Source organism: Hyaena hyaena, unplaced genomic scaffold, assembly GCF_003009895.1.
Source record: "Hyaena hyaena isolate Hyena2069 unplaced genomic scaffold, ASM300989v1 scaffold_377, whole genome shotgun sequence".
Classification (NCBI taxonomy): Eukaryota; Metazoa; Chordata; class Mammalia; order Carnivora; family Hyaenidae; genus Hyaena; species Hyaena hyaena.
Window position 1 is genome coordinate 242,299 of NW_024081010.1, and position 27,321 is coordinate 269,619.

At 40.8% G+C, this 27,321-nt stretch overlaps 1 protein-coding gene and 1 pseudogene across 1 annotated transcript in view; both read right to left on the reverse strand.

Annotated features, from left to right (window-relative positions):
• The window catches only part of WWC2 (WW and C2 domain containing 2), a 202,420-nt gene that overhangs the window by 68,352 nt on the left and 106,747 nt on the right, over positions 1-27,321 (reverse strand). Inside the window, exons 3-5 of the mRNA XM_039250692.1 lie at positions 25,633-25,836; positions 24,746-24,822; positions 2,078-2,157 (exon numbers count right to left, since the gene is read on the reverse strand). Coding sequence (XP_039106623.1) covers positions 2,078-2,157; positions 24,746-24,822; positions 25,633-25,836 — 361 coding nt within the window. The remainder of the gene's footprint in view (positions 1-2,077; positions 2,158-24,745; positions 24,823-25,632; positions 25,837-27,321) is intronic.
• On the reverse strand, positions 18,641-24,688 carry LOC120244290 (annotated as a pseudogene).

The window sequence follows — 27,321 nt, forward strand, 5'->3', positions numbered from 1 at the left end:
AGGATTCTATTTAAATCTCTTCCTGAAATATATTTTCTGTCAAAACCCCAACTAACAGTCTCTTTATAGCATCAGGAATATGGCCTCTTGGAAAATATGGTCTTGGGGTTCTATCAATTATCATTCAATGTTCTAGTAGCAAGGTGGTTAACATCTGAATGAAAACAGCTTTATTTTGTCTATAGTTAGGATCAACAAGAGAGGCCTCTGATGTTAGATATCATATCTTTCTGTCTCTGGTTCAAGGGATTAGAATCATTGTGAGAGAATGCCTGGATTCCTACAACAAATGTCTATTGTTTTCTTGTGGAATGTTATTGACAGATTCTTAAACATGCCTTAGATTCCTATAAAAATTGCTTGCAAGCAAACTGCTTTAAAACAATACAGCATTGTTATATCAATATAGCAAAAACAGCCAGTTTGGCTAACCTTTAATCCCAGGTGGTGACACGAGTTACAATTTCATGTGCCTAAAAAGTGTTTAACATACAGCTAACACTTGGGGACACTCTTCAGAGTCTGTCTTCTGGCTCCACCCCCGCCACAAAGCCATCCTCCATGTGCTGCGCAGCTGCTGAGTATCCCACTTACAGCATTCTAGATCCACTCAGCTTTGAAGGGGGGCCTCTGGGGCCCGCAAGGCCCTTAGAACACAGCTATCCATGAGAACCACCTGGGGATCTCATAAAATATACCTAGATGGAGACCCAAAACAGGTATTTTTTTAACAGATGATTCTAACAGGCAGTCAGGTTTGAAAACCACTAGGACAGGAGCATCTGAAAGAATAAGACGGTTATTATGACACAGGTGGCTGGAGAAAAAGAAGACGGCCACAAAACCAGTCTCTGAAGCCAAAGTCACGAGACTGGCGGTTGAGAGTCATGACCGGCGTCCTGACCTGTGCAGACATGCAGAACACCCAGCTTATGTGTGTCTGGCCAACAAACACACGGCCTTTACAGGGGATAACGCCTTCTGCGTTGGATGGCTACGGAGGGGAGAGTGGGGGAAGGACAGGAGGCTCCGCAGTTGGAACAGAGCCCTGTACACGGGGGAGGGAAGTAAGAAACAGTTGAATGCCTCTGGAGGGATCATGCCTTCAGGCCTCTCTGTGGTCACGTGGCTGTGAGAACCATCGCTCCTTACTGCCCACCAGAGACCCAGTGGTAGGACGGGGAGCGTTGGAAAGCTCAGTGTGCCTGTTGGGGTTTGGCTGGGCCGAGCCTCACCAGCAGGGAGAGCCATGGCTTCTGGGGGGGGGGGGGGGGCTGGGAATGGGGCAGGAGATCTCAGGTTCTGCTGCCCTCTGTCAGCCATATTTCCCTTAACTTGACCCAGCCTAGAGTTAGGCAGGACACAAGGTGGCGCAAAGGATGAGGCTGGAGGGGAAAGCGGTAGGGGACCTGAGGTGTTTTGATACAGGTGCAGGCTGAGGGCCCAAGCTAAGGCCGGAGCCTTGGGGGCGGGGAGAGCCATGGCTTCTGGGGGGGGGGGGGTTGCTGGGAATGGGGCAGGAGATCTCAGGTTCTGCTGCCCTCTGTCAGCCATATTTCCCTTAACTTGACCCAGCCTAGAGTTAGGCCAGTGCCCATCGGACTTGACTACAGAATGGGAAAGGACAGAAGGGTCACAGGAAATGAGGCACCCACTCAAGCTCGTCGTGGACAACCTGACTTGCTCCCTAAGATCAGCCCCGGACTCAGAGCAACAGAGGCTCACCTCCTCCAGCCGCCAGAGCCCAACATGGAGGCACTTCTTGGGCACATTCCCTTGCTCCATACCTCAATCTTAGAGCAGGCAGGCAGGGGCCTGGGGCACAAAGTTAACGTTCCCACTGGTGTCTTTGCATCTCTGATGATAAATAAAACTTCAGACCTCTTTAACATGTACAGATTTCCCCCAAGTTTTTGTTTGTTGGTTGACTGGTTTTCTTTGGTTTTGGTGGAGCTCTGAGCTTTCTACTTCGTGTTTCTTAGAGAAATCCCTTACGTAATCTGTACTTCTATTTTCTAGGTACTAGTTAGGGGGCTTTGAATTATTCTAAAGTGAATTTCAATAATTTTATACTCACTGTTGCAATGTCTCAAAGCCTTGTTCTTTATAGAGCAATTCTTGCTTCATCTGTGAGAGTTCTCTCTTCAGCTTTTTAACCTTTTGTGAGAAATCAATGTAAATATGAATGTTTGTAAATAATTAGCAACACTGTTGTAAAAGATAGTCTATTAGTAAGCTATTAAACACACAAACACAGCCATTAGTTTAACATTCACGCTACTGGTTTTCCCTGGACAGCAGTTCTGTGGAAGGTAGGTTAATGATGTTTAAATTATCAGTGATGTTCAGTGTTACTAACATTTACCCTCACCACCTTATTTGGTGACATTCCTACGTGCTGGCATCATGACTGCCTTCACTTTGTGATCAATAACCAGGAAGGGGAGTCAGAACTTGAAACCCCGGCTTCTCTAGCCCCGAAAGCATGTACTCCTCTTCCTCTCCTTCGCTCCACCCCAGGACCACTGGCCATCGCTGTTTCTCAAACACATCAGGCAGTACCTGCCTCAGAGCTTCTGCCACGTGCCGTTCCCTCTGGCTGGAAGGCTCAACTCCTGTCACCCAGGGTCTCAGCTCACATGTCGCCTTTTCATTCAAATAGGATTTCTCTAACCATCTCACTCCTGCTATCAATCTGTTTAGTGCGTAGTATTTCTCAAGTGCTGACATTTTCTGTGTCCTTGCTTACTGTCTGTGCCCCTGGGGGAAAGTAAGCTACATCGCACCAGCTGTATCCCAAACTTCTAGAAAAGTATCGGGCACCATGAGAAATAAAATGACACGGACAAGAAATGTCTGTTCAATAAACATTTGCTGTCAAACTGATAGTATTTTTTTTCCTGTTGTTCTTCACTATATTCTTGGTAATGACAATGCTAAGATGTGATAGGTCTACAAAAAGAGCAGAAGCCTGGTTTCGTCATAAACTAAAGGTCTTCACGTGGGTGTCAGAAATTTATTTCCGTATTACAGCCTTACGTTTTAAGCACATTCTGTCATACACTATTTCAATGTGCTTTGGAACTTTTATTTCCTATTTAGTCTCTCCGTTCCACAAATATGTCCTGACTTTCCGCTATGTGTCAGGTCCTGGGGTCTGAAGGGTGAGTAAAACAGACAAGACCTTTGCCCTTACAGATCCTAGGGGGCAAATAATAACATCTTAGGGAGATGTTGAGCAAATAATCCTCCAACGAAATAAATCTTACCAATTACCATGGGGGATACAAAGGAAAGGCTCAGGATACCTCAGGATAAAAAAGAAGGATGGGACCTGATTTAGTGTGAGGAGCTAGACAAAGCCGGTCTGCAGAAATGATGGTTAAGCAGAGCGGGTCCGTGCGGCTTCATTTGGTAAAGGGGGTCCTCAAAGAGTAGGGCCTGCAGACAAACCCTACACCGTGGGAGGAGGAAACTTAGCAAATGTGAGATTTGCTGAATTACAGAAGAATTCAGGGTGCGGCATAAGACTGGAAAGGAAGGCCTTACCATACCGAGTCGTGAAGCCATGGGGAAGAGTTCTAAATCGTAAGAACAATGAGAACTGAGGAGGAATTTTCAAGCATGACCTGTTTTATGATTTTCAAAAAATCCACTGCGATGACTCTAGTGACTGGACCAGCAGGGCGAATAGGGGCCATTGCCCCGACCCTGTGGGCTGGCCTCCGGGCTGGCCTCCGGGCAGCATGTAGGGAGCGGAGCCCAGAGCAAGAATGTACTGGGAGGCACAATCAGCAGGACTTGGTGGCAGACTCCACGTGGAGGGTGAGAGAGATGGGTCAAGGTCACTGCCAGGGTTGTGACTTGCCAGGTGGCCACACGAAGGTACCTCCCTGGAGGGTGGGGCCAGATCTCCGGGTGGGACCAAGGGTGTTCTTTAAGACATTTAGTTTTCTGACACCCATGAAACTTCAAAGGCAATTAGAATATGGAGGCTTGATGTTCAGAAGTGTCTGGACCAGAGATATAAAACTGAAAGTCACTGACATAAAGATGATGCTTTAAATGCATAAGAATTAATGAGATCCCCTAGAGAGAGTGTGTATTGGAAACAGAAGAGCTCAGGAACATGCCGCGGGCATCTCACATCATTCAGAAATCTACTCAAGGCAGGAACAAAACACACTGTGAGGTTGTGGCGAGAGAAGCTGGAGGGAAAAGGGGGCATTTCTCGGGAAATGGAGAGAAAAAGAGTCAAGAGGGAGATGAGGCACTAAGCAGAATAGAATGACCAGGACAAGAGTTGTGTACGACTCCTGTTTGGATCCCTAAAGGCACCGGGCTTTGGGCATTTTGGACATTCAATAATTTACCTGTGGATAAATTACCTGTGGAGCTTATCTGAATGTCCAACAGTCTGTGTCCTAAGGCACTTCTATTTTATTAGGGAAAAGGAAAAAAACAAATAATTTTGTTGCAAGGTGCAATTGAGAAGTACAAAAGGACGTGCAAACAACGCTTCTGGAACCCAGGGGACGGAAACCAAGGGCTGACCTCCAGGAGCAGCAGACACAGGAGGTGGATTTCTGAAAGTGCTTGAATATTCATGACGAGCAATGAGCAATGAGCTCCTGCAACGAGATTCTCAAGGCTTCTCAGTTGATTGGATCATTATTATCATGTCAAAAGAGCCATCAGCAATCAATAGCTCTTTCCACATGTGCTTCTGCTTCTGACAGCACTCTAAAGAGCTGTTTACCAAAGGCTGTAACATTTTTATTTTAAAACAACGACAACCACAGTTAATCCAAAACTCGATAGCAACTCAAATAGCTGGGCTGAGGCCTGTCTTTCCCTTTGAAGACACAGTTGATGAAACAGTGGTGAGTGAAGCCCACTCTGAACAACTGAATTAAAACAATCAGATCAGCATATCTCACGGACGTAAGATAGCATTCTACTTAAAATCATTTGGATTGAGATGACACACTCCTTTTAATTTCTTTCAAAATTTTTCATTCAAAATCCAAAGTTAACTTTTGACCTTTCAGACTCTTCCCTGTTTAAGTGATGTGAGACTTCATCATCCGTCAGTGACCAGGATAAAGGAAGTTAAGCTGTGCTTTCTTTCATTCTGCATTATTTACTTTACCTAAAGTTGGCTCTAAGCCACTGTTTTCATCCTGGAGGCTCCTCTTAGTGAATTACCTGAATGATTTTGACCTCTGAGTATCAATGTTGTATTTTAACATTGTTACCTATGAAAAAGCCTGATCTTATTATAATGACAAGTGAAAACAGGGATTCCTTCCAATCAAACATCATTTCCAATCGTTTCTGGTTTTAAGAATATGGTCTGAACGAGTTCAACATTTCTTCTCCGAGAACCATGTGACATCCTTAGCTGTTTCTACTCTCCCATTCTTCAGCTCACCCTCAAATGTGGGACAAGGAATGGAAAAACCAACATCCTTCGATCACAGCTAAAGGATTAAGCTAAAGCTGACTTGCAAATTTAGCACAACATAGAGAAACAATGATGGGAGCTAAAATTCAGGAGGACTTTATGTATTGCAGGCATTGTGCTAAATATAAATGCCTATTTTCAATCCTTGTAACTACTCTACAGATAGTTTTAATTCTTATTTTATAGGTGAGGACTCTCAAACCAAAAAAGAATAAGTAAGTAGTGTGCTGAAGGTTACACTGCTACCAAAGAGTAGAGAACAATCCAGAACCCAGGAGGTGGATTTTAAAATTAACTATAATTATACAAGTTTTAGCTATTAATGGCATGATAGTACATTTTGATAATACAAAAGACAAACCAGAATTTTGGAAAATGACTCAAATAAAACCTGTGACCCTGATTTTACCTAGAAACGGCATTATTCTTTTTTTTTTTAAGGTTTTATTTTTTTTTAATTTTTTTTACAAATAGTTTATTGTCAAATTAGTTTCCACATAACACTCAGTGCTCATCCCCACAAGTGTCCTCCTCCATGCCCATGCCCCCCACCCCCCCACATCCATCAGTCCTCAGTTTTTGTCAGCATTCAAGAGTCTCTCATGGTTTGCCTCTCTCCCTTTCCCCCACCATTTCCCCCCTTCTTCTCCCCCTTGTTCCTCCGTTAAGTTCCTCCTAATCCTCCTATACGTGCAGACATATGATATTTGTCCTTCTCTGCCTGACTTATTTAGCTCAGCATAACACCCTCAAGGTCCATCCATGTTGCTACACATGGCCAGATTTCATTCTTTCTCATTGCCATGTAGTATTCCATGGTATAGATGAACCACATCTTCTTGATCCATTCATCTGTTGATGGACACTTAGGCTCTTTCCATGTTTTAGCTATTGTGGAGAGTGCTGCTATGAACATTGGGGTCCATGTGCTCCTATGCCTCAGCATTTCTGTATCCCTTGGGTAAATTCCTAGCAGTGCTATTGCTGGGTCATAGGGGATCCATTGTTAGTTTCCTGAGGAACCTCCACACTGTTTTCCAGAGGGGCTGTACCAATTTACATTCCCACCAACAGTGTAGGAGGGTGCAAAACGGCATTATTCTTATATCCCACCCAAACTGAACACATGAACAGCCCACAAGCTTTAGGGCCTATTTTTTTTTTTTCTCTTACATACTCAACTTTCTGCCATAGCCAACCATCTAATTTCATAGACTTCCTTCTAAGGAATCAAATCTCACAACACTGAGTATCAAATTGGAGCCAAAAGACCCATGGCTGTTACACATTTCCTGCTTTCTATACTGACTACACTAAAGCAACTGACATTTTAAATTGATTTTGAAGTTATTTCTGAAAACCAGCAAGATACTGTGATTAAATGTGATGAGTATGACTGGAAATCACAGAGTTTCTTAGCATTTCTTACAATCCTGGTATAATAAGTTTTATTTTAAAAGAAGGAGGAAGAAGATGACAATGGAAGAAAAGTAAATTCCAGAAATCTGTGAACCTTGGAAGGCTCACAAGACAGGTTTCATACATCTGCCCTAAAAGTGAACCGCGCACTATTAAAACTATAATGAGCAAAATGGCATTTTACTAATGACTGCCTTCCCTTTTCACCACTTCCTCTACTCTCAGCTAAGAGCGCCTCAAGCAAGCCAACAAAGGGCAACTGTCAGCTCGCTCCTTCTAAAAATCCTTCTCTTCACCACTGCTTGCACCTCACTAAATACCCTTCACCACCTGCCTTATCTCAAAAGTCACCTTTAAAGAAAATGAGAAATCAGCTCCAGATAGATAAAGGATCAATAATAAGCCACTTTTTGACTTTACTGAAGAAGAGAGGAAAACAGAGGCGCCTGTGTGGTTCTGTCAGTTGAGTGTCCAACTTGATTTTGACTTAGGTCATGATCCCAGGGTTGTGGGATTGAGCCCTGAGTCGGGCTCCATGCGGAGCAAAGAGCCTGTTTAAGATTCTCTAAATGAATAAATAAATTTAAAAAATACAAGAGGAAACAATCTCGGATGGTGTTGGAGCCATTTGTGAGGACTAATACATGGATTCTGTCATCAGAAACAAGATGACTGAATATAATATATGCACGCACACACACACACACACACACGTATATTTTAAGTCAAACTTTAACGATAAAAAGAAAATAAAACAAAAGCCACTGGAAAAAAATTGTACAAAATATTTATGAAACATACTATCCTGATATACACATGTTAGATAAAAATACAAAAGGTCAATGTTATATCCCTATAAGTAATTAAAATAAGCCAGCAATTGCTGGAATAGCCCAGTAATTCCACTCACAGGTAATTACCCAAGGAAAATGAAAATATATGTTCACACAAACACTTGTGTAGTAATGTTCATACTATTCATAATAGCCCCAAAGTGGAAACAACCCAAATAAACACTAATTGATAAATGAATAGTTGAAACTGGTATATCTGTACAATGGAATATTATTCAGCAATAAAAAGGAATTAAGTACTAATACATGCTGCAGCATGGATGAGCCTTGAAAACATTATGCTGAATATAAGAAGCCAGTCACAAAGACCACATAGTGGATGATTCCACTTATATGGAATGTTCATAATGGGTAAGTCTAGAGACAGAAGATAAACTAGCTGTTGCTTGGGCTTGTGGGCAGAGGAGAAAGGTCTGGGAAATGGGCAAGAACTCCTAATAAGGGTTCATTTTGGGGGAACCAAAATGTTCTAAAATTAGATTGTGACTACGGGTATACAATTATGAGTACACTGAAACCCAGTGAACTGTACCTTTTAAATACAGGTAAACTGTATGGTATATGGATGAATTATTTCTCAATAAAGCTGTTAAATAAAAAAATAAAAAATAAACCAGCAAATGGAAATAGAAAAGGTAGACCATCATATACATACATACATACATACATACATACGTATATGCATATGTAGGTACCAACAACAATCACCTCCCAATTAAGATAAAATCGAAAACTCTGGTATCATTATGTCTATTAAAATAGCAGAAAATAAATACAAATCATAAAACCTTGGTCAAATGGCTTACAATTCAGATTAACATCCACAGTCTTTATAATGGTCTACAAGGCTCACATGTTCTGTGTTCACTTCATCTCCCAGATTAACACTCCCTCTCATCCCTACAGTGGGGCCACATTTGACTTATTATTCCTTGAAGATCATAGGCCTTCTCTGACATCAGGACCTTAACATGAGCTCTTTCCCACCTAACTTCCTCACTATCTCTGTCAGTTCTTCCTTTCAAGAATTTGATATACAGCTGACCCCTGAACAACACAAGGCTTAGAGGAATGGACCCCCTGCGCCATCAAAAATCTGCATCTAACTTTTTTAAAAGTTCATTTATTTATTATTTTAAGAGAAAGAGACAGCAAGAGTGGGGGATGGGCAAGGAAAGAGAGAGAAACCAAAGCAGCCTCCGTGCTGCCAGTGCAGAGGGGCTTGAACCAAACCAAGAGCCAAAACCCAAGAGTTGAATGCTTAAACAACTGGGCCACCCAGGCACCCCTTCATTTAAATTCTGACTTCCCCAAAACTTAACGAACAGGCTACCAGTGGCTGGAAGCCTTACAAATAATATGAACAGTCAATTAACATATGCTTTGTAGATATATGTATTATGTATTATACGTTATGTTTTTACAGTAAAGTTAAACTAGAGAAAAGAAAATGTTACTAAGAAAATCATAAGCAAGAGAAAATCCATTTATAGTACTGTACTATATTTATTTTAAAAAAGTCAATGTATAAGTGAACCTGGGTAGTTCAAGACCCTGTTGCTCAAGGGTCAACTGTGAAGCTCACAATCGGTGATCTTTCAGGGCTAGCTTCATTCACATATCATTTTGCTTTTGAAATTCATCCACTTTGTGAGTATCAGTAGCTTGTTTTTATGGTAAACCATAAGCTGCATTTTATGGATAAATCACAATTTGTTTATCCATTCATTCACAGATTGACATTTAGGTTATTTACAGGTTTGAGCAGTAAGAATAAAGATCCCGTGAGTTATCTATACTCACATCTTTGTGTGGGTATATATATGCTTTCATTCCTTTGGGTACATACTTACAAGTGGCATTGCTGGGTAACAGTTTAAGTATATATTTAACTTTATAAGAAACCACTAAGCTGCTTTCCAAAGTGGATGTACTACTTTGCATTCCTACAGTAATGTGAGAGAGTTCCATCTGCCAAGAGCCTCCTTCTGAGCACTGTTTTAGATAAATCCCATAAATTTTTATGTATTTCCATTTTCACCTAGTTCAACATATTAAAAAATATTGTTTTCTTCTTTTACCAATGAATTATTAAGAAGTATGCTAATAATATCCAAGTATTTGGAAAATTTTCCAGATAAGTTCATTTTTGACATCTAATTTAATTCCACTGAGTCTACTGTAATCATACCCATTTTGATTTTCAGTCCCCCTAAATGCACTGAGACTTCTGTTCATCACTTACAGCAAGTTCTCCTTTGTGAATGTGCCTACATTTAAAAATAATATTGGTTTGCTAGTTTTAGTTGGCGTGTTGTGCAAATGTTAATTATATCAGGTTCATTGATGGTATTATTCAAAACTTCAACAATTGTGCTGACTTTTTTTCCTTTTTATTGGCTGATTTTCTGTCTGTATAGTCCATCGATTACTGAAAAGGCGTACTGACATATTCAATTATAATTGTGACTTTGTCATTCTTTCAGTTCTGTTGGTCTTCACTTCAGGTATTTGAAGCTCTGTTATGTGTATACATCTTTAGGGTTATGTGCACACATCTTTATGTCCTTTGATTAATGGATTTATTAGTATAAAATCCCTGGTAATACTATCCTTGTTCTAAAGTGTACTTTGATATTAATCTGGCTACCTGCAACTTTCTTTGCATTTCCATTTTCATGGTAGATATTTTTCATTCCTTTAATTTTTAACTTATCCGGATCTTCATATTTACAATAGCTCTTTTGCAATCATCATAAAGTTGGGTCTTATTTTAACTATTCTGATCATTTCTGCCTTTTAAATGGAGAGGGTACACCATTTACATCTAGTGTAATTATTGATATAGTTGGGTTTAAATCTACTATTTGTTTTCTACTTGTCACATATATTCTTTTATCCTTTCTACTTCTATTCCTTCCTCCTTTTGGATTAACTAATTTTTTTATGATTCCATTTTATTTCCACTATTAGTAACAACTCTAATGTCTCTATATTTTCTCAGTGGTTACTCTAAGGCAGAGATCAGCAAATGACAACTTGTGGGTCCAACACACCCTATGGCCTAACTTTTTATGGCTCATGACTTAACCATGGTTTTCATGTTTTTAATAATTACCCCCCAAAACTGAAAAGAAAAGTCTATGTCAGAGACTGTAGGTGGCCTTCTCTATCAGTTTTCTGTTGCTGCAGAACAAATTATGACAAAATTGGCTGCTTAAAATTATATTCATTTAAGAGCTCAAGCAAGCTCAGCTCATGAGTTCTCCATTCAAGGTATCACAAAACTGAAATTGAGGTGTCAACCAGGTTGAGCTGTCATGTGAAAGCTCTGGAGAAAAACTCACTCCTCACTGCATTCTTGCTATTGGCTGAATTTAATTCCCCTGGCCCCACAAAGGACTGAGAGTAAGTTTCCTCACTGGCTATCAGCAAAGGTCACTTTCAGGTCCTTTCCCTGTGGGATCCTCCATCCTGAATACAGAAATGGTGCATAAAATACCTATTGTGTTTTGAACATCTGACTTCCTTCTCTATAACCAGCCACAGAAATGCTCTGGTTTTTTCTGTTTTTGTTTTGTTTTGTTTTTCACTTTAAAAAATGTATTTACTTATTTCTGAGAGAGAGAGAGAGTGAGAGAGCATGAGCATGGGAGAGTCAGAGAGAGAGGGAGATACAGAATCCAAAACAGGCTCCAGGCTCTGAGCTAGATGTCAGCACAGAGCCTGACATGGGGCTCAAACCCATGAACCGTGAGATCATGACCTGAGCTGAGGTCGGACGCTTAACCGACTGAGCCACCCAGGCACCCCATGAAATGCTCTTTTTTTTTTTTTTTAATATTTTTATTTCTAGGAGAGAGAGAGAGAGAGACAGTGTGAGCAGGGGAGGGTCAGAGAGAGAGGGAGATACAGACTCCAAAATAGGCTCCAGGCTCTGAGCTGGCAGTCAGCACAGAGCCCGACGTGGGGCACGAACCCATGAACCGTGAGATCATGACCTAAGCGAAAGTCGGACGCTTAACCGACTAAGCCACCCAGGTGCCCCTGTTTTTAAATTTGTATCATTATACTTGATTTCATCATGATTAGTGTACTCTTTAATCCCCATCCCCTATTTCCTCCATGCCCGCACCCATCTCCTCTCTGGTAACCATGTTTTTTCTCTATAGTTAAGAGTGTTTCTTGCTTTCTCTCTCTTTCTCTCTCTCTTTTCCTTAGGAAATGCTCTGTTTTTAAAGGGCTCGTGTGATCACCTCTAGCCCACCAGGATGATCTTCCTACTTTTAAGTTAAATATGCCATATAAAATAACTTAATCATGAAAGACCGATCCACCATATTCAGTTTGGAGATTAGGTAGGATATATACAAGAGGGAAGGTGGGGAAGCAGGAAATCAAAGAGGATACCTTACAATTTTGCTCAAAATATCTCAAAATCTTTAATTTTTTACTATTTGGACCTTTACTGTTTAATTTTTTACTACTGGACCAAAAAAGTTTGGCCACTCCTGCTTTAGTGTATAAAATATACAGACTACCTGCAAATGATATTATATTTCTTAAGTGCCTTATGACAATATCAGTTTATTTTCTCCCAACCTTTGTGATATCCTGTATTTTGCTTCTAAATATTTTATAAACTCCATTACATATTTTAATATATTTGTTTAAATAAGCAAATAAATTTAAAAAGACTTTAAATTACTAAAAAGTCTTCTATTCACACACTTATTTACTATTGCCTATATTTTTCATTACTTTCTGGAGATCTAAATTTCCATATGGTATTGTTCTCCCTCTACTTGAAGAAATTCCCTTTAGCATTTAACATATTACAGTTCTAAAGGCAATCAATTCTCACAGAATGTGTGTCTGAAAAACTTATTTTACCCTCTCTTAAAAATATTTTGTGATAAAATACACATATAATAAAATTCACCTATTAGCCATTTTTATTTTTATTTTTTTAATGTTTATTTATTTTTGAGAGAGAGAAAGAGCACTAGTGGGCGAGGGGCAAAGAGAGAGGGTGACAAGAATCTGAAGCAGGCTCCAGGCTCTAAGCTGTCACCAAAAAGCCTAATACAGGGCTGGAACCCACATACTGAGAAATCATGACCCGAACTGAAGTCAGACACTTAACCAACTGAGCCACCCAGGTACCCCAGCCTTTTAACCATCTTCAAGTGTACAGCTTAGTGGCATTAAGTGCAATCATCACCACCACATGTTAAGAACATTTTCATCATCCCTAACTGAAACACTGTACCCACTGAGCACTAACTTCCCATTCTTCCCTCCCCCTGTCCCTGCTAACAACTATGCTACTCTCTTTAAATCTGCCTATTCTAGACACTTCACATAAGTGAAGTATTGGTTCACAGTATTGGTTTTGTGTCTGGTTTATTTCACTTGGGATAATATTTTCAAAATTAATCCATGTTATAATACGCATCAGAATTTCATTCCTTTTTAAGGCTGAATAATACACACACACATACACACACACACATACACACACACACACACACACCATACTTTATTTATCCTTTCATCTGTTGATGGATGTAAGTTGTGTAGTGGCTCATTTTATGTATCAACTTGGAAGACGTTTTTGAATGACATTAACATTTAAATTAATGAACTGAGTATGCAGCTTTACCTCTACAGTGTGGGTGAGCCTCATCCAATCAGCTGAAGACTTGATTAGAACAAAAAGATCAGCTTCCCCAAGTAAGAGGGGATTCTCCAGGAAGCTGCCTCCAGGTACCATCTGCACCACTAGCACTCTTGGGTCTCCACCTACAAGCTTTGCATAGGAACCACATCTTTGGTTGGTCTACGCTGCGGATTTGGATTTGCTGGTCTCCAAAGTCATGTGAACCAATTCTTGTAATAAATCTGTTTCTACACACCACACATAGTTAGTTTTGTTTCTCTGGAAACCCTGACTAATATAGGCTGTTTCCACCTTTCAGCATAGTGAATAAGGTCACGATGGACACTGGTGTATAGGAATCTGGGGACTCCTAGAAGTAGAACTGCTGTTTCACATGGTGATTCTATGTTTCCAAGCACCTGCTATACTGTTTTCCACAGTGGTTGGGCCATTTTCCATCCCCACCAGCAATGTACAAGGGTTCCAATTTCTCCACATCCTCACCCAAAAACTGAAAGCTCCTAATGGGTGTGAGGTGGTATCTCAAGGTTCCTTTGATCTGCATTTCCCTAATGAGCAGCAGTGTTGATCATCTCTTCATATGCTTACAGGACATTTGCATATCTCCTTTGGACATGTGACTGTTAAAGTCCCATACCCATTTCTGAAGTGGGTTGCTTGTTTTTGCCTTCACTTTCGAAAGATATTTTCATTAGGTATAGCACTCGAGGTTGACATCTTTTCTTTTAGTACTCTAAAAATACCACTCAATTGCCTTGTAGCTCACATAGTTTCTGATGAGTAATCTGTTTTGCTTATCTTTCTTCCATTGTATGTAATGTGTTTAATGTCTCTCACTGTATGTAATTTCTATGGTTGCTTTTAAGATTTTTTTTTTCCTTATCACTGAAATTCAGCCATTTAATTATGATATACCTTGATGTGATCTGTCTTTATTCTGCTCTGGAGTACCTTCCTGTACCTATGGATTTATAGTTTTAATCTCCTTAAGTATTTTTTGTGATTTCTTCCTCCTTGCTCTATAGTGGGGACTCTAACATATACATTAGATGATTTAAGATTGTACCAGGGGACACTGATATGCTGTTCAAGTTTTCTTGGGCTTTTTTCATCTGTGTAATTCATTTTGGATATCTAACTAGTCATAGGTCTTCAAATTCACTGATCTTATTTAGCACACAGATTCTTCTCAACCAGAGTAATTTTTATTTCTGAAATTGTATTTTTGATCTGTAAAACTTCCATTTTGATCTTTTTAATATTTTTATTTATCTCCTGTTTTCCTCTACATTGTTGACCATGTATATATTTTAACATGTTTGCCTGCTAATTAAACAATAGCTGTCATTTCTTATTGTTCTTACAAGTCATATTTTCTTACTTTTTTGATTGGCAATGTTTAACAGTTTCATTGATATATAACTGGCATATAATAAAGTGAGTGTGTTTAAACGATACATTTTGATAAATGCTGACATGTATATACCCACAAAATCACCAACGTAATCAAGATAAAGAATATATCCATCATCAGTCCCCTGAAAGCTTCCTCGTGCCCCTTTGGGGTCCCTTCTTTATGCCTTTCTTCACTACTCTCATTCCCCAATGTGCATGGACACTTTTGGCTAGATGTTGGCCACTGTGAATTTTACACCACTGTGATCAATTTTGACATACTCTTTTAAAGAGTGCTAGGCTTTCTTCCAGCACACAGTTAAACTGTTTTACATAAATGTAATCCATTCAAGGCTTGCTTGTAATTTTTGTTAGGGCAGCTCCGGAGCAGCCTCTAGTCTTAGACTAATGTGGCCCCACTACTGAGGTCTCTCTCAGCTGCCCCGTAGCTTATGAGGTCTCTCCATTCTGGCTCATAGAATGCAAACTCTTCCTAGCCCTACGAGCTCAGAGAATTGTTTGCCTTGCTGCTTTCCTTCCCCATCCTGGTCATATTGTCTACCATGCTTACTCAGTATTCAGAAATTTGAGATCCTCGTGGAAGTCTCCAGAGCATTCTCTTGCTCCCTCTCTCTCTGTGGCTCCCTCCTCTCTAGGATTCCTCACAATTCCAGACACTTCCACTTCACTGACCTATATTCTTCTGTTTCTTCAGCTTGAGCACACAAGTAGACTATGTTTTAGACCTTCTCCCTCCACTGGAGACGGTACGATCTCAGGGCTCACCTCTTCTGTTTCACTTCGGTAAGAGATTAGTGTTCAATGCCTGTTATCCAGTGTCTGAGAGCAGCTGTTTTATAAATTTTGTCCAGTTCTTTAATTGTCTGCTGTTAGAAGACAATTCCTATAGCAGCCAATCCTTCCTGGGCTGTAACGAGCCATTTTGAGCTTTTAAAACATATTTGTGTGATTCCAACAGCCTACAAAATATCTCCCTATTGGACCTACCTCATCAATCTTCCTTTCTCTCTCTAAAGGCACAAGATCTAAATCTGGTGTCCAGCTGGCTAATCTCAGACCAGAAAATTCTATTTCTCTATACCTTGAAGGAGCTCTCTGATTCTGGTTCTCTGATAAAGCAGGAGCGGGTAGTACTATGTCTGCCACCCTCAACTCTAGAAATAAACATGTGCATGAAAATGCTGAAGATTACAAAATTCTTATATGTATAGTATAAATATGCTATTTTTTTCACTACTTAATTGTTATGGCCTTACGAGGCTGATTCTTTCAAAATTTAATATGAACACATTAGGTCAAAATATTTATTGCTTATGTATCAAGGAAAAGCATCAGAATATAAGCACTAGTTTGAATGTATTCATTATAATATCTTTATCGCATACAGTTCCACAAAGCTTAACTCTTACAGCCTTTCAAAAATGAGAGAATGAGTTTTTAAACTTTACAGAATCATTTAAATTTGGTCACTTATGAATTATTATTTTCCTGTCTGCTTGTGACTATATATTTTCTCATATAAGAAGTTAACTGCATTTAATTTTATAAATTGCCATCAGCGTTATGGACCTAAGAATGTTTCTGAATTAAAGGGGAGGAGACTGAAAGTCAGGGCCAGAGAGACTGAGACGGCAGTTTATGGAGGTGATAAGCCCCTCTCCAACGACACAGAGTCAAGGAAGGACTTCTTTTCAAGTACATATCATTTTGCTGGCTGGATGGCCCCTTTCAAAGCTAGAAAAGGAGACCAAAATCGTTAGAGAGAAAGAGAGAAATAAACTATTATGAAATCAATGAATGTGATGAAGTGCTCCAGAGTCACTTTACTCAAGGTCTGAATATGGTTTTCAGAAAAAGCACTTCTGTGCTATGAATGTTCACTATTTCAAGTTAGTAGCACATCATAAAAGAGACAGCTATAATGCAGTTCTTGATTAAATAGAGTCCTCGGTCTCCTTTCCTCTTTCAGTCTGCCCTCTTTTTTTTAAGGAATGTGAGTCAAGTCACACGATTCATTTCACTCACAATTAAGGCCAGTGTACTGTTTTCTAGCACAGCACCAACTGCAATACAAATCCATTTCTGAACATCCTAAAGGAATGACAGCCTTATCTAATGTACAGCTTGGTGCTATAGGTTAGTATTGCACTAGCTCCTTCAATACCCTGGAGGTCACGGCCAGAAGAACTTGGGATGTAAGCTAAGTTTCAAATGTAGTGTGAGTATAAAGACACCTTTATACTCACCCGTGTTCAAACAAAAGACAAGCCTTATTGGCAGCAGTTTACATTCTCAGAAGGCATGTTTCTTTTCATTTGAAGCACACTGCTAGGATTTTGGTGTTAGCTACATCATTAGTTAAAGTGTAATGATTTGATGTTGACACGAGTTAACTCTAATCGCAGGGAGGGACAAATGAAACATCAACTGCCATTCTTGTAAATCTATGCACAAGATTACAAATAGGTAAGATTACAGATGACTTTTCCAAGTCCATCACCAATGCTAAAAATAATTCAAAGTGAATTCACATTAACAATGTGTGAGTAAATATATTTGAGAACAAGATATAGTACATAGTTATTAATAGCAGTGCTCACTTACCAGCCATGTGTTTGGAGTAGAGTATAAATAATTTAACTGAAGTGGCCTTATTATTATTTTTTTACAAAATTAAAAGTTGGAGCACAGAATATGCTATGCTGCTCAATAAATTTCTCAAATGCATTTGTATTTCTAAGGGTTTTCTTTTATGCTTCTAACATTTTATTTCACTTTAATAATCAATAATAATAATTTAAAACTCACTAACTATTTTCTCCACCAAATCTCACCTATATATAATTGGGAGTATAAGGTTTTTTTGTGTTTTTTTAATATGTTTAAATTTTATTATTATTATTTTTTTTTAAATTCCGGTATAGTTAACATACAGTGTTATATTAGTTTCAGATATACAATATAGTGATTCAATAGTTCCCTATATTACTCAGTATTTGGGGCCCCTGGGTGGCTCAGTCGGTTAAGTGTCTGACTTCAGCTCAGGTCATGATCTCGCGGTTCGTGGGTTCAAGCTCCGCATCGGGCTCTTGCTGACAGCTAGCTCAGAGCCTGGAGCTTGTTTCAGATTCTGTATCTCCCTCTCTCTCTGACCCTCTCCTGCACACATGGTGTCTCTCTCTCTCTCTCTCAGAAATAAATAAAAACATTAAAAAAAAAGAGAGAGACAAGCGGACTATTAATCCCCATCACCTATTTCACCTCTACCCCCACCCACCTCCCCTTTGGTAACCATCTATTTGTTCTCTATAGGTAAAAATCTGTTGTCGTTTTTTTAATCTTTCTTCTTTGTTCATTTGTTTCTTAAATTCCACATATGACTGAATTACTATGGTATTTGTCTTTGTCTGACTTTGCTTAGCATTATGCTCTCTAGATCCATCCATGTTGTTTCAAATGGCAAGATTTCATTCATTTTTATGGCTGAATAATATTCCATTGTGCATGGAATATCTTCTTCATTCATCATCTATTGATGGATATACTTGGGCTGTATCCATAATATCCATACTAGCTATTGTAAATAGTGTTGCAATAAATACAGGGATGCATAGATCTCTCCAAATTAATGTTTTGTATTCTTTCGGTAAATACACAGTGGTGCAATTTCTGGATCATAGGTTAGGTCTACGTTTTTTGTGTGTGTGTGTGGTTTTTTTTTTTAGCTTCGAAGCATCTTATAAAAAGCTGGCACTCATATACATAAACTAACAAGACCTTAAGATCCATCACACATTTACTTCATTTTTTAGCTTGACCTTCTGGTAAATCTTTAAGCTTCCCTGACTTTGGCTGCTATATGAGGAGATCCTCTCTTGTCTGGATGATTTAAAAGTGTCATTTGTCGATAAGCATCTCTTATTTTTCCTTTATTAGCAGTAGGGCTTACACCTAGTATTAATGCTGTTTCTCATTTTGTCATTTTGGATTCAAATCCACCTCTGCAATTTCCTCCGCTGACGCAGATGTTGGTAGACTTTGAAACGCTCGTTTTCCTTGAGGCTCTATATGTCTCACGGCCTGCAGAGCATAGTGGTCTGCAGACCCTGCTGCGGCAATGGTCAGTCCAGCTGCCACCACCGCACTGGCAATGGCTGTGGCTCAGCTCCCCGGTCTCCACCCAGAGCGCAGCTCATCCCAGTCCCAAGGCCACAGCCACCAATTCCACGCCTCTACCAGCGGCACAGAACCTGTTTCTAATTTTTTGCAGACCCTCCATGCTGTCTTCCATGGTGGCTGCACCAGTTTGCATTCCTACCGACGCAGCATGAGGCTTCCCCTTTCTCCACATTCTCGTCAACACTTGATGTTTCTTGTGTTTTTGACTTTAGCCATTCTGACAGGTATGAGTTGATATATCATTGTGGTTCTGATTTGATCTCCCTGATGATAAGTGATGTTGAGCATCTTTTCAAGGTCTGTTGGCCATCTGGATGTCTTCTTTGGAGAAATGTCTGTTCGTGTCTTCTGCTCATTTTTTAACTGGATTGTCTGGGGTTTTTTGAGTTGTATAAGTTCTTTATATATTTTGGATACTGACTCTTTATTGGATATGTCATTTGCAAGAGTCTTCTCTCATTCAGTAGGTTGTCTTTTAGTTTGTTGTTTCCCTTGCTGTGCAGAAGCTTTTTATTTTGATGTAGTCTAATAGCTGACTTTTGCTTTTGTTTCTCTTGCCTCGGGAGACAATACACTGCTTTCATTTTTTCTAGGATTTTTACAGTTTCAGTTCTCACATTTAGGTCTTTAATTCATTTTTTGTGTATGTTGTTAAGCAAATGGTCCAGTTTTGTTCTTTAGTGTATAGCTGGCCAGTTTTCCCAGCACAATTTGTTGAAGAGACTTTTCCCCAATGCATATTCTTGCCTCCTCTGTTGAATATTAATTGATGATATAAGTGTGGGTTTATGTCTGGGCTTTCTAGTCAGTTGCATTGATCTATGTGTCTATTTTTTATGTCAGTACCACCCTGTTTTGATCACTACAGCTTTGTAATATAACTTGAAGTTTGGAATTATGACACCTCTTGTTTTGTTTTTCTTTTCCATGACTGTTTTGGCTACTCAGGGTCTTTTGTGGCTCCCTACAAATTTTAGGCTGTTTGTTCTAGTTCTCTGAAAAAATGCTGTATTCTGATAGAGAATGCATTAAATGTGTAAATTGCTTTGGTAGTACAGACACCTTAACCATAATGTTCTCCTAATCTATGAGCATTCCATTTCTTTTTGTTGTCTTCAATTTCTTTGATCAATGTTTTATAGTTTTCAGAGCACAGATCTTTCACTTCATTGATTACATTTATTCCTAGGTATTTTTTTTCTCGGTACAATTGTACATGGGATTAATTCCTTAATTTCTCTTTTTGCTGCTTCATTATGAATGTACAGAAATCCAATCGATTTCTATATATTGAGTTTGTATCCTGCAACCTTACTGAATTCATTTATCAGTTCTGGTAGTTTCTTGGTAGACTCTTTAGCATTCCCTACATGTAGTATTGTGTCATCTGCAAATAGTGAAAGTTTTACTTCTTCCTGACCAGTCTGGATAGCTTTTATATCTTTTTGTTGTCTGATTACTGTGCCTAAGACTTCCAGTACTGTGTTGAATAAAAGTGGTAATAAGCACGGACATCCTTGTTTTGTTACTGATCTTAGGGGAAAAGCTCTCAGTTTTTCACCACTGAGTATGATGTCAGCTGTGGCTTGTTCATATATGGCCTTTACTGTGTTGAGGTACGTTTCTTCTAACCTACTTTGTTGAGAGTTTTTGTCATGAATGTATGTTATGGAGTATAAGTTTTTAAAAATATCAGCTGAATTTAAGTTTGTATGAGATATTCCATTCCCTACCCCAAGAAGGCAATGGTCTAAGTATCTATTAGGAATAAATTAAATAGTATTTTTCCCAGTTTCCTGAGAAATAGTTGACTTCCCTGTAGAAATTATAAACGTTGCAGTAAAGTTTTTACATTCCTCTTCCTAAGAAAGATTTTTCTCATACAATTAAATGCCACCTCTAAAAGTTATGAGTATGCCGATAAAAAGCATTAACTTATTTATTTTGCCATCTCAACAATGAGAAACAAGATGCCAAGAAGTACTATTATTCCATCTGACCAAGGGGGAAAAGAAAACCCAATTATCACCAATATCTATGACCTAAAACAGATGTTTTAGACAGATGTTCCTAAGTACTTAGGTCCCCAGTACTTGACCAGCTAGCTCTAATTCAGTGAAACAAGTGAACGACATCTACTAATACCATTACATCAAAATAATGAAGTGTGATGCTAGTGTTTGGCTCTGCCTAAACAATTGTTGGTGACCAAAAGTGCAGGCCGGTACTTGAGACATCAAAGCAATGAAGAGTTAGTTCATTCATGAGTTATTGTTTCTGTGGCATTAATTTGTGACAGGGACTAGCAGACACAGGGATTTCTATAGGGAGACAAGCCGAGAAAGGCCAGGTTATCAGAATCTATGAGACTGCCAAGTTACCCACCCACTTCCGGATAGCTGGGGCATTCCGAAAGGGCTACCTGGCCAACATGTGCACCAACAGCAGAGTGAGGGCACCATCCGTTTCCTGGTGTTCAAGCCATGACGGGAGAAACACAGACCACTAGGGCCAATTTGCTGTGGGGGTGTTTTTAAAAAGGCATTTACACTGACAGGAAGTTCTAAACAAGCACCTATTCACGAATGAAAGAGATGGAGACAGTGTTGCCTCTGATCTCCCATTCCAGCTGGTGATGAAGGTCTCACGCATCTTCCGGAGGGAAGCGCTTTCTTGAGGAGGGCGCCTCCTCATGGCTCATCTTGTCGTCTCACAGGGACGAAATATATATAGGAAAAACAGGCTGCTGATCAGAAGAGTACATCAAACCTGGTGTGAGACCAGCTTTGTCTAAGAGGGCTGCTGCATTAGGAGACAGGTCTGGGGAAGGTGGCCACGTGGGACCCCTGGGATCCCCCGATTCCGATGGGACTTCCATTTCCTTCTAAATGGTAAAGTGGATGAGATATCCTATATGCTTTTGTTTTTAAATCTTTTTTTTTTGGTTTGCATCTTTCCAAAAAGGAAAAATGGAACACTCTTCCTATGGGAATATTCCTATTGTGGTTATTCCTACAATGTGTTTTACAAAGAACTGTGAATAATTGTTAAAATTTCAAAGGAAAACAGTAAGTGATAATTTCCTGAGAAGTGCACAGCTTAAGTGCGTGCTAAAGTTTACTAAGAGTAAATTTAACAAAATACCCTCATTTCTGTTTTTTAGATAAAGTACCTAGCCAAGCAGATGACACAAATGTGTAGACGCAGGACTAAGGTACAGCAACAAGACATCGGAACAGCCATCGCATGATCCTCTCTCGGAAGGCACAGAGGAATATGGTGGGCTGACGGGGTAAAGGGTCGGTGGGTACACTGGAGGGATGTTTATGGTAGAATGACACAGAACACTTCTATCAATGATTTCATAAATTAAACCAAAAACCCAACTGAAGGGAGATATAACTTCCAAGAGTACAAACTTTTCTTCATACTCTTCCTCTGAGAACAAACTGAGTTATGAGAAAAACCAAACCAAACCAAACATCTCTATGAAGACACTGGAAAACTACCAAGGCAGTAAGAACTTGTGTTAAAGACCCAAAAGGTAATAAGGAAAGCCCATAATCAGGACCCAGACTAGACAACGTTTTTCCTTTTGAGGCCTTGTGTGGACAACAAACAGGGAGGCTGAGATGTTGGGAGAAGGCAGTGAACCCAGAGGTACAGACCTACTAGCAGCCTCACGGAGGTGAGAGGTTCAGGGGAGAGATCTGGAGTGTGACCTCGGTCGAGCAGACGGGGCCCTCATAAACATTCTCAAATTTCACTTGGGATTTTGAAGAGCTCTGTCCTAAGACAAAGGGTAAACCGGAACTGGATGAAGCCCAGATTTCAGACAGCTTGACCCAAGACAGAATTACAATTATCTGCCCCCGGCCTCATTGCCCATAAAAAGCAAAACTGAATCCTCTCTGAAGGATCAACCCAAACCTCAAATGATCCTTATACTTCTTCATTCATAATACGTGGCTCTTAATAAAAAGTAAGCAGCTCTAAGAAGCTTGCCCAAATAGTGACCAAAAATCATGAGAAACGGACCAAATCGAAGAATCCAACATATAGGAAATCTAGACACTGTATTAATAAAGACGTGGAGATTAAAAGTAGCCATGATATTTTTGTTAAAGAAACTACATATCAATGTGCAGAATGTGGCCAAGTAACTAGAAATAAAAAATACTCCAATAGAAATTTTAGAACTGAAAAATACATGGTGGAGAATCAAATCAGAAAAAAAAATAAGAAAATCCCCAACTGTTTAAAAATTAATACCCTTATATGAGATATCATAAAAAGTTAGAAAATATTTTTTTAAATTTTTTATAGTTTACTTATTTTTGAGACAGAAAGAGACAGCGTGAGCAGGGGAGGGGCAGAGAGAGGGGGAGACACAGAATCTGAAACAGGCTCCAGGCTCCGAGCTGTCAGCACAGAGCCCGACGCGGGGCTGGAACCCACAAACTGCGAGATCATGACCTGAGCCAAAGTCGGATGCTTAACCGACTGAGCCACCCAAGCGCCCAGAAAATATTTTGAACTGATAATAAAAACACAAAATTCAAAACCTGTGGGAAGAATGCAAATGCTATGTGTAGAAAGCAGCTTAAGCTTTAAGGGCAGATATCAGAAAATCAGGAGGCCTGAAGCCCTTTGTCAGCATGGGCTAACCTTGGAGCATATGCTAACCTTGAAGCATGTGTATTTTCCCACAAGGCAAGTCTCCTAGTTTCACAACAAACAAAAATGTGTACCTTTGTGCACCAAAAGATATGCATCACAGAAATGTATTTTTTTTTTAATTATCGGAAATTGGAATACACTCTAATGCACATCAGTAGTTAGAAGAGATAAAGAATTCAGGGTGTGCAGACAAGAGCGGGATGCTTTACTGCAGGAGTGGCTGAAGCGGATTAATCTTGAAATGTTCCTTCAAAGGAAGGCATTAATAATATGTAAGGTAGCATCCCAGTTTTACAAAATTCAAAGCGAGCAAGCAAAAAATTCACCTACAGTGTTGAGGAGGCCAGTGTTACCTTTCGGGAAAAGGACAGTGTGGATGCAGGGATGCAGTGGGGACTTCTGGAGTCACGGTAATAATCTACTTCAGGGCCTACGTCCTGGCTGCACGAATGTAGTTACTTGATGAGCAGCCTTTAAGACCCCAAAAATCAAGGCTAAACAAGCTCTGGCCTTAGCAGCGGTTTGGTCAAGAAGATTTGAGGAAAAGATCAGGAAACAACGCACGAGGAAGTGTGAGGAACCAGTGCAGTCCGACCGAGAGAAGGGATGCTTTGGGAACACGATCTGCGAGACCGTGGAAATACCCGGCTGTCAGACGGGAGAGCAATTACATCAGCTCTGGAAGACACTTTCCAGGTGGTAAGGGAAGGCTACAGAGACTCAAATCTTGACTTAATATCCTAACTATTCTACGTCTGTTATAATGTCGTACGAATGTACACCAATAAGCATATTTAACACACTGGGAGCACATGCTACGCCTCACACACTGCAGGTAATACAACTGCCGAGAAACGGGCGCACGGTGTCTCCATCGAGGTCGGTTTCAGTCACTGAACCCGGTAACGAAGGCAGAACGGCTGCCATCCGGGGAAAAGCGAAGGAGGTTCTTCCAGAAAGTTCCTGCCAGATCACTAGAGCCCCTGCCATCGCCTCTGGATTCGATGCACGTGTTAAACACAGACCCACAATCGAGAAAAATCTTACCCTTAACCGCGTAGTGGAGATCTCCGCTTTTAAAATATCGGGATCGTACTTAGTGCTCGATGAAGATCCTGAGAATACTTTTCAAAGAGAAAAAAGAAGAAAAAAAAAAAAGGAACCTTTACCACAGGTCAAGCCGGTTCTCAGCTTGGAATGCACAAACTTTGAAAGCAAGATTTACACGCTTTTGTGGATACTTACTTTATAATTCCTTTATTATCATTCATCAGACACCTAAATATAAAACGTAGTCTTCAAACCTTTATAATTTTTTTTATAAAAACTCAGGAAAGGGCAAAGCCATAAAGACCACGGAGCTTACTATTCTGTGGGTTTTATGCCTACACACGAGCTCTCAGAGGACCTCCCTGCACACGCGGTTTGTCAGAGCGGCGTGTTACCCAGTCACCTGTCATTTAAGTAGAACTCCTGAGCCGCTCGCATCAAATCTGCTTTTTTAAACAAACTGGCTCCAGGTGATCCACTTCTGAGGTGTGAGCGGGTGATGGACAGAAAGCGTCATTCCGGCCAACAGGTCTAGTTCCCGACGCTAAAATATTGTACAAGAGCAGCAAAGGGGGCCGAATTATTTGCCTTGACCCAAACAGGTAAACATTAACTCATAAATAAATAAAAGGCAACCAGGCAGGGGAAGGAGTGAAAGCCGCCAGGGAGCGATCACCCGCACACGAGGGAGGGGTTCTGCCTGGACGGAGGGGAGGTGGCCACTGAGAAGCCCGTGGGGTGCCCTCGCCTCTCTCCTTGCGTCAGGAGACTCTGCCGAGGAAGGCACAGGCCTCACTATGAAACTCTGGTGAAACGCAGGTGGCCTTCTCCTAGCTCCACTGTGGTCCCCGCTCCCACAGTCCGAACCGCCACCCTGTACTTACAGCTTGTGTGAGAACTTGACTTTTCCTTATAGGCATCATTTAATCGTACATATTCATCGAGGGCCAAAGCCAGCCTTTGCTCCTTCACGTGGTACAGCTCCTTCTGTGTCCTGAGGGCGTCCTGGGCCACCGAGAGGTAGTCCTTCAGCATCTTCTCCTGCTCCCCCCTCCACTGCTTCCGTGGGTCTTCAATCTGGGTGGTTTCTGAAAAGACATCAGGTGGGCTATTGTTTAGAATTTAATGATTTTTCTGATTCGTTAAGCTTTAAAAAAAAAAGCTGCTAGCTTAATTTCGCTTTAATTCTTATATCCTCTAAGCAGTGCGTTAGTATTTGTGAAGTGACTTCTCTAGAAATCTGGTACAAGTTTTATTTATCCCAGTCGCTCCCCATGGTCCACTCCCTTTCAGATGGTTGTTAACGGTTTATCCTCACTGTGACTCCATCATGCACACAGTTGCCAAAGTCAGCTTCCTTAGCTGGGGGTCCCGCCATTCCTCTCAAGAATCCTCTGGCTCCCGGGGCGCCTGGGTGGCTTAGTCGGTTAAGCGTCCGACTTTCACTTAGGTCATGATCTCGCGGTTCGTGGGTTCCGGCCCCGCGTCGGGCTCTGTGCTGACTGCCAGCTCAGAGCCTGGAGCCTGTTTCAGTCTGTGACTCCCTCTCTCTCTGACCCTCCCCTGCTCACGCTGTCTCTCTCTCTCCTAGAAATAAATAAAACATTAAAAAAAAAAAAAAAAAAGAATCCTCTGGCTCCCTAAAACCTTCAGAATAAAAGCCAAGCTATTTATGCCAGCCTCCAAGGCCCTCTGTGATCTGAGCCTAACCTACTTCCCATGGCGCATGCTTCCGTTTACTTAATCCGGGGCACTCCGGCCATGCTGCTCTCTACCTCAGCGCTACTCAGTCTCCACTGGCAGACCTCACGGGTCCACGAACCCGGTCACGTGTGCACTGCAGAAAGTGGAGAAATCATGGGTGAAATCTTCATAGGGATTTTATATAGTCACTAGATATTGATGACTCTGACACTATAGGGGCTCGCATTTTATACTTTTTCTCTATTTTTCAAGAAATGCATTTTCATTGTATTTTACAAGAATATCAGTCATTCCACAGCAGGCTGGAAATTTAAAAACAAACCCAACACAGAAACCAAAAAACCAAACCAAACCCTGGTTCTGGGTGAAGAGCACTCAAGGGCCGGTTCCTGGTTATGCAGGTTTGGGTACTAGAATCACCCAGGGAGCTCTTACAGAAACATCCCAGCCCCTAGCGTTTCTGTGGGTAGAGCCCGGGCAGAGGGGTTTCAAAGTTCCACAGGACTCCAATGAGCCCCTCTGCAATGGCCACATGCTGCCTTCCCCATGAAACTATCCAAACTACCCAACCCCGAGCTTGCTCGAACTTGCCCTTCCTGCCTTGCCCATTCCTCCCCGAAGGAACCGCACGGAAGGCTCTGGCCAGCGCCTTCTCCTCCGCCCCTCCTGCCTCCTGACCGGCCCATGTGCTTCCCACTGTGGCCTGCAAGCATGGGGGGTGGGGTGGGACGACTGTGGTACAACTTCGTTCGATGGCACCAGCCTCCGTGTGCTGACATGCAGTCACCTCTCTGAAGTAAATCAGCCACTGCCAAAACAGGGGGGTCATGTGGGTCCTGCCACTGCATGAATGTGAGAACCTGTTCCTG